Source organism: Zingiber officinale, chromosome 5A (assembly GCF_018446385.1).
Source record: "Zingiber officinale cultivar Zhangliang chromosome 5A, Zo_v1.1, whole genome shotgun sequence".
Lineage (NCBI taxonomy): Eukaryota > Viridiplantae > Streptophyta > Magnoliopsida > Zingiberales > Zingiberaceae > Zingiber > Zingiber officinale.
In genome coordinates, this window is record NC_055994.1 from 139,281,501 (window position 1) to 139,289,135 (window position 7,635).

The window sequence follows — 7,635 nt, forward strand, 5'->3', positions numbered from 1 at the left end:
AGAGAAAACTTACAGAGATTGTGACTACGCGATCTCTAAAAAATTAAGAGTTGTTTAGCTATTCAGTCATAATTTTAGTCATCGTCCTTAATTTCAAACTCCAACTATTAATCTCAGGGATTATGATAATTAATGATGATGCAGAATTGTTAAGGAACCGTATATAGAAATCATAGATCATGTTTACACTCGCATAAATGCTAGTAGTTGTGTTTTGAGAAAACCTCTAAATGGACCACACACATGAATTAGCTTATTGTATGTCTAGTGTGGGGGTAGAGGGCTAGGGGAGTTGAGCTCGGAGCAACAAGTTCAACTTTAAGGGGTTCAGTTCATCAATTGTGTTCACTTGCAAAACTCTCGAAGGGTTCAACTCATCAATTATGTTACTTGCAAACCAATAAAAGTGTACGATGTTGTCATAATAACCTCACCTAACACGTCAATCCTTTAACCTAAAATCTTTGAACATACAATTTATTTTATTACTTGATAAATGGTAAATATGATAATAGGCCCAAATTTGAATTCAAAGATATAAACTTTAAATGTTAAATTTTTATTTAACTTCTAGCTCAAATAGATAATAATGTGAGATTACTTCCTAGCCATGCCAGCTTGACATACAGTATATTGAACTGCATTGCAACGTTAAAATCTTATTTTATATAGGTAATTGAGTGTTGGAATGAGATGGAAATGGATATTTTTTTAAAAAAAAAAAACTCATGAGATGCAAAATGTAGTATATTTCAGTGGCAGCTCCATGAACATTGTGATTCAAGACATGTAAAGAGATAGTACTCACTCCAAGTTTGTCCTCGTTGAGGTTAAACCGGCAGTAAATAAACGCCGATGCGGCCACCGAGAAGCAGTCACACTCCTGCTTCTTGGACGCGGTGCGACAAAGATGGTTGTCCAAGTTCAGGCGACCCGTTCCTTTTCCGCGTCACGTGCTGCGGTGATGTCACGCCAGATCCCTCCATTACAATTACACACTCCCATAACACTTAATATAATTAAATGCTTAAGCTGCTTAATTTAATGATCACTGTAGTCGATATTAGTACGGAGGAAGCAGTAATAAATGAGATTTAATTTACCGCTTGCCTCGAAGGGGTAAGTCTGAGTCCAAGTCTAGTTGCGTTAAGATAGAGAGGGCGAGCACTGCACGTCGATGTCGTCGTCATGCGGTCAAATTAACTCGGTCTGGGCTTTGAGGGCATAAACGAGCGACACTCGCTTTCGCTTTCGTCTTCCGGGTTCTGACACTGCATTTTACTCCGCGGACTGGCCACACAAAAATCTACGTGCAGCGGGTGAGCCCAGAACCATGAAGCGAAACCACGTCACGCGGACGCATCCGTTTATTTATTGTTCCTAACAGAGGGGCATTATCGTCAATGTGCCGCCCATCGCCAACGCTTTAAAAAACTAACGGAAGTTGCTTCATGAAATGAGCGAGGAGCACAGGCTTCCCGTGTGTGAGCGGGAGAGGAGTGAGTTGGAGTTGGGAAGCAGAGGAAGCTGTCGACGCGGAAAAGAAAGGAGGAATGTTGATCGAGATGACGCCCGGCGTCGTCAGCCATGGAGGAGTCCTCGAGGAGCAGCGCCTCGAGCGGCAGATCGGCTGCATGGCTGGGTTCCTCCAGCTGTTCGATCGTGGACATATCGTCGTCGGCAGGCGTGGCTTCTCGACCCGCCCGCTCACCACCCCTTCGGTGAGATCATGTAGCCGTGGGTGGGCTTTTTTTTTTTAATTGAGTTTTTATTTGGTGTTCTAATGGTTGGACGGACGGTTTCAGATTGCCGGGTCGAGTTCGCCGTCGACGAGATCAGATTCTTCTTTGCCGTCGTTGTTTAAGGAGAGCCAGCCTCCTCCTCCCTCTTCGCCGGAGATATGCCCTTCCTCCCCAGAGAGCCGGGCAGAGACACCTGCCCGGCGGTCACTTCCCCTGCCGCTCCAGGTCTTTGAGACCTGCGACGGAGGGAAGACGTTGTGGAGGATCCGCGAAGGTCCAAGGCTCTCTCTCGACAGCCGCGCGGTGATTGACGCGAAGGGAAAGCTCCATCGGCGCCAGATCCAGACGGCTGCTCAGGTTAACACCAGAGCCCAATCTGACGCCTCCGAAGCAGGGGAGGAGCAGAGGCGATCTACCAGCGTCGTTGTGCGGCTAATGGGTCTAGAGGGTCTTCCGAGCCATCGCCACGAGGGGGGAGCCGAGACAGATGGGGCCAAGCTCCGGCGATCTTCCTCTGAGTCACGCGTCCGGAAGGATCCATCGTGCAACGGCTTCGTTGACGTGTGCTCGATCCAAAATGAACTTCCGGCTCCTGCGAAATCTGAACAGATCTCCACCGAGGAGTTCTTTAAGTCAGTCAGCCTGGCCAAGTTCAATCTCAATAACACGAGGAAGGCAATGCCGCCATCCAAGAACGCACAGCTGCCGCGGAAGGTCTTCGACGCCGAGGACTTCTACCCGGATCCAAAGCGTCCTGGGACGCTCTATGGAGAGATCGAGAAGCGGCTAAGGATGCGAGGAATCCACGAACCTGCGAAGGACATGGAAACAGTAAAGCAAATTTTGGAAGCGCTTCAGCTAAAAGGACTCCTCCACTCCAACCCTTCTCACGTCGTCAATGGCCGCCGCAGTTCCTACAACAACCAGCGCCGGATCCAAGAAGACGCTCCAATCGTCATCATGAAACCTGTAACCAAGCCCCTACGAGGGCCGACAAGCGAGTTGCCTACGCTGCCGCCCAAAAGCGGCGCTGCACGCCAGGCCCCGCCGCTTCTCCGTCGTGAGCGCTCGCCTGTCGATCGTCTCGTGAGTGTAGGAAATGGGCGGAGGAATCGAGAGCCAAAGTCATCGGAGAGGCCGAGCTCGCCGGTGAACCGGCGACCACAAAATACGGTGGTCCACAAGAGTTTGCAGACACAAAGGAGGACCTCACCTGGCGTATCCCCAAAGTCTAGTCCAAAGAGATTGGGGCCGGATTCTCTGGCTATCCGATCGCCGAGAAGCCGGCGGTTGACGGATCCATCTTCCGAGGAGAGGGCTCATTCACTGGCGGAGGACGATAACTCCACCACGTTTTCCAAAAACAGCAGTATTGCGTCCTCTCAATTGGACATCATGGTACAATTGCCTTTTCGCTCCTGCACAAACTATTTCAATTAACTCGAGATTGTTGTAAAATGTGAGTTTTGGCGCTGCAGAGACCCAAGGCAGAGGAGTACAGAGGACGAAATATCCTGGAGCGCTGCGACAAGCTCGTGCACAGCATCGCAGCTTTCACCGGGACGGTGCAATCGACGGAGTCGAACCTGCAACCAAGCCCCGTTTCCGTACTCGATTCGCTCGCATTCCTCAGCGAAGAGGGTTCGCCCTCCCCCCTAACCAAGCGCTCCATCGACTTCAAAGGTACTCCCAATACCCTACTCCTCGATCCCCTGTTGGCCCGAGTTTGTGGATTGTCACAGTTACAGCCTAATCCTATCCCCAGATCTTCTGACGGAAGACAGGGAGGAATCACAGTGGTCCTCGATCGAATCAACCATCGGAGGGGAGGCGGACGGCGGACCGGAGGGTGTCGATCCCGACTACGCCTACGTCTGTGAGGTCGTCCGCGCATGCGACCGCTACGGCGACGCGTGCGCTTCCGTGTACGCGATCCTGGAGAAGCGCCGAGCTGGCGACTCGTGCAAGGCCGGCCGTCCCCACCGCCGCCTCATTTTCGACACGGTGGCCGAGATCCTCAACCGGATGCGCCAGGTGTACCCCTGGGACGCCTTTTCGCGGGTCGTCAGCTCCCCTCCGGCACCGCGCAGGGTGGAGGTGCTACTTCGACGTGTATGGACAGATATACGGCACTTACGCGAGCTGGCATCGGAGGCGGAGTGCGGCATGGAGGACGCCGCCGTGGGTGGTGCGGTGCGGAAGGACATCGATGGAAGGAGGACAGGCGACGGATGGTCCCGGCCGGGCCCCGAGCTGTCCGACACTGTCCTTCAGATCGAGAGGCTAATCTTCAAGGACCTCGTCGCGGAGACAATCCGCGATCTCGCCACCGCTCGCCGCCTGGTTCCCCGCCGCAAGCTCGAATTCTAAGATCCAAAATCAAAATCTCGCGCTTGGATCGAGTTTGAACGGTGCCGATGTAACAAAAGTTGTAACAGTGACATTACTAAGAGGATGATTTCTTTCCCAAGGCACGTGGCCAGGTTGATATGGGCCCCCGCCGTCTGCGGATGAGCACGACGGGGGATGGCGCGAAAAATATTGAACGGTTTTTTTTGTGGCGGCAACGCAAATCCCACCAACTGCCTAACGTTGCGGCAGTCATATGGTGCTGTCTTAGGAGTCGCTTGCAATGCTCGTGCCCACGGCCCACCCGCCGTTGGAATGCTCGTGCCCACCCGCTTACTGCAATAAGACGCGGTGGGCCTCTGCTGCGCTCTAATGTCTCCATTTTGCGTACAACATGGGCCCACTCACTGCGCTTTTAGAATTACGTTGTTCTTCGTTCTTGGCTGGGTTGGGCAGATTTAAGTGGTTTTACTAAACTAATTATGCTATGGACAATTTCATGTGACTCGGCTGCAGGATCAGGCAGTGAATTGCGTCAGGTTGATTGGTTGAGTAAATTGTTCACCGATGAATACAAGGACGTTTGGGGCTGTGTATTAATGACTTCAACAGGAAAGGAGCTTTTTGTTAATTCAAAATAAATAGCGCGTGCTTGGGTATTTTGAAATGATTATGTATGATCTTATTTGAAAGCGGGATAGATGGTATACTAGATAGATGATTGAAATATTAACCGGAGGAAGGCTTTTAATCAAAGAGAAATCAAAGAGATAAGAATAAAGATTTTCTCTGCACATACTCAAAGGATCAGACAAACGTTAGTGTTAAAAATCAAGGAGGATCCCTAGCGAACGTCCTTCGACGTTCAAGTCAGTATAATGTCTAAGTAAAAAATTAAACAGTAGATATGTAGTAGAGCATATGCGTAGTAAAAATACGTTCCAAAGCATATATTGCCATCGGAAAGGACTCCTTTTATATACCACCTCTAATAATTAACCTCTATAATCATGAGATGACAAAGAATAACGGGTGTCATAAATTGTCGAATAAGGGAATATGTACTCTAGGAGGCGTATAGTCACCATCTTCCGTTATTCGTGTACACCCTTTTGTAACTAACGACGTTAATGAGGCGGTTAAAGGAATACGCTCTCGTAATATGTTGGCTAATAAAAAAGTAGAGTCACATTCGAGGAAGATTCTATTAAATGTCCATGTAATAACAGAAGAATATTCTTTAAGAATCAGTTGTTATTTTCTGACAAACTGTTGCGATTCTCTGACAATATGGTTCCTTGAAGATATCTTGATCGGATATTTAGTCGATTGGGTGTATATATAAAATTAGAGCACTAAGTATGGTAGGACGTTTGACCCTTAAGACCGTTCAGATATATGTTGTCTAATGTTGGAGATCTGATTATGAAGTAATGAGAAGTCAAGTCCCCTAGGTCCAGATGATTTTTAAGACCAACTGACCATATGTAGGGATACTTGTTTCTAAAGAATGGTAAACTGAGCCCCAAAAAACTCGAGCAGTACTTTCTGTCGATCATCCTTGTATTAGGAGGCCTGCCCCTGAAATGATGTCTGAGCTCTAGAAATCCGGTTAACTTTTTTTTCTAAGATTTGCCTTTTATGTTTGTTCGGCGAAGATAAGGATATTGAGTCTTGTAACCCTAGTCAGCTATATACCCAACCGCCCATGCCCAAAAGGCTGAGGAAATGAATAGTGAAAGCTTATATGTTTGACTGACTATATGTTATGTTGTATTTTGAGAATGAAAGGCTTGATCCCTAAGACCTGGACGAATATATTCTCGAACGTCCTTGTGGCAAGCCAGTCCTTTATTAAACTTGAGCGGCACGAAAACAATCAGTTATACGCTAAGTATCCTAGCAAAAGAGCGACACACTAGGCCCCTCAGGCTCGGTCGACTCTAGGGTCGGTCCTCCTTGTATTGAGACCCTTAGCGCTAGGCGAGGAGTCGTGCCTTGTTGAGAGTGATCCTTTGACTGTCACTTCCCCTTGACTAGACTGCCACCTTATCTCGACTTTGACTGTCCCGTCTTCCTGACTTTAACTGCCACCTTATACTTGGGTCCATTTGTAACAACCTATATTAGTTGCTCAGCTTGCTTGGGTGATATTTCGAAGGGAAGAAATGTATAAATTACAAGTGATCCACTCAAAAATGTCTAAAGACGAGCCATCGGTGAACTGTCTCTAGTGTTAACTAAATCGTTGGACTTCAAGAAAAAGCTAGGAAGATGGAGCCATAAGTGGAAGAAAGTCTCTGGTTAATAATGTTTGTAAGATTGTTAGAAGAAAAGAAGGAAACAGAGCGTTAGAAGGATGACTAGACGGTGTCATGGCTCAGCCACTTTGACTCTCAAGTCAGTAGGGAAAAAAAAATGAGAAGACGAATATGTTGGTACCCCGTGGTAGTTTTGATGTGATCAACAAAGTTAGGTTAGGTCCTGTTGATATTTAACCCCTGTGTTTAAGTGTGCAGAAGCTTAGAAGCACAGGAAGTCGAGTGAAAGACGCAACTAGCCAGAAGGACGACACGGGAGAGAGCCGATGAACTCAGTGCATTCGAGAGGCGAGGTGCTGCGAAAGAGTACACCGACAGATGAGAAGGACGCGCCTGGCGGTCCGAGGGACGAGAAGTCGAGAGAAACACTACTTGAGGAGAAAGTCGAAAAATGAGTTTGGGTGAGCCCTATTCCGGTTTGCCAAAATCACCCAAGCGAGTAGAGCAGCGGAAGAGCTAAAAGGGAGTTACGGAGCTGCTGGAGGTGCCCTCATTAGAGTTAAAGGTGCCTCCGTGCCTTTCAGTGGGAAGGCGCCTTAGACTGAGCAGAAGTGAACGTTGGCAAGGATAAAACTTTATCCTCGCTTGGCTCGCTGGAGGTGCCTTCCACCTTGTTGAAGGCACCTTCCAGCATTGCATAAGGTTTCTTAAGGGTTATAAAAGATCCTTGGACCTAGGAGATAGTTAATCAACTCTTGTATTCATTTCTTAGCAACTGTCTGAGCAATTAATCAATATAAGAGGCTTCTCCACCTTCATCGAAGGAGATTGCTTAGAGCCTTTTCATTTGTCTTGGATTAACAACCACCTAGATTGTAACTAAGTAAATCCCGTGTCTCATCTTTCAGTTTATAGTTGTTTAATTTTTTTAATTATACTATTGCTACTAATCTGAGTTGAAAGAACGAGAAAGGTGATTTTTTTACAGACAATTCACCTCCCATTGTTGGCCCCGTTGCGCCAACAGAACAGTAGTGGAGAAATGTGAATATGTGCACCTATTAATGTACCTATGCCCACAGGAGCAAACTCCTTTTATTGAGGTAACATTTTATCTTCATTAATTATGTGTCAAGCCACAATAAGTAAAACATCACATTGTTATATCTCTGCCCTATCAAATAGTCACATCGCTTATATCCTGTATTAATATAATTATACTGTCCCACACGCTATGATACTCCATGTGATGTATTTATGATGGTGTTAGCCCACAAAGCATA

General features: G+C 47.4%; 1 protein-coding gene across 1 annotated transcript; it reads left to right on the top strand.

The window, feature by feature from the left end:
* Nucleotides 1-1,441: 1,441 nt before the first annotated feature.
* LOC121982094 (protein LONGIFOLIA 1-like) lies at nucleotides 1,442-4,212 on the top strand. The gene is made up of 4 exons (XM_042534998.1): nucleotides 1,442-1,721; nucleotides 1,806-3,140; nucleotides 3,221-3,425; nucleotides 3,508-4,212. The coding sequence occupies exons 1-4, from the start codon at nucleotides 1,554-1,556 to the stop codon at nucleotides 4,110-4,112; spliced, it is 2,313 nt and encodes a 770-aa protein (XP_042390932.1). The 5' UTR covers nucleotides 1,442-1,553; the 3' UTR covers nucleotides 4,113-4,212.
* Nucleotides 4,213-7,635: the final 3,423 nt, after the last annotated feature.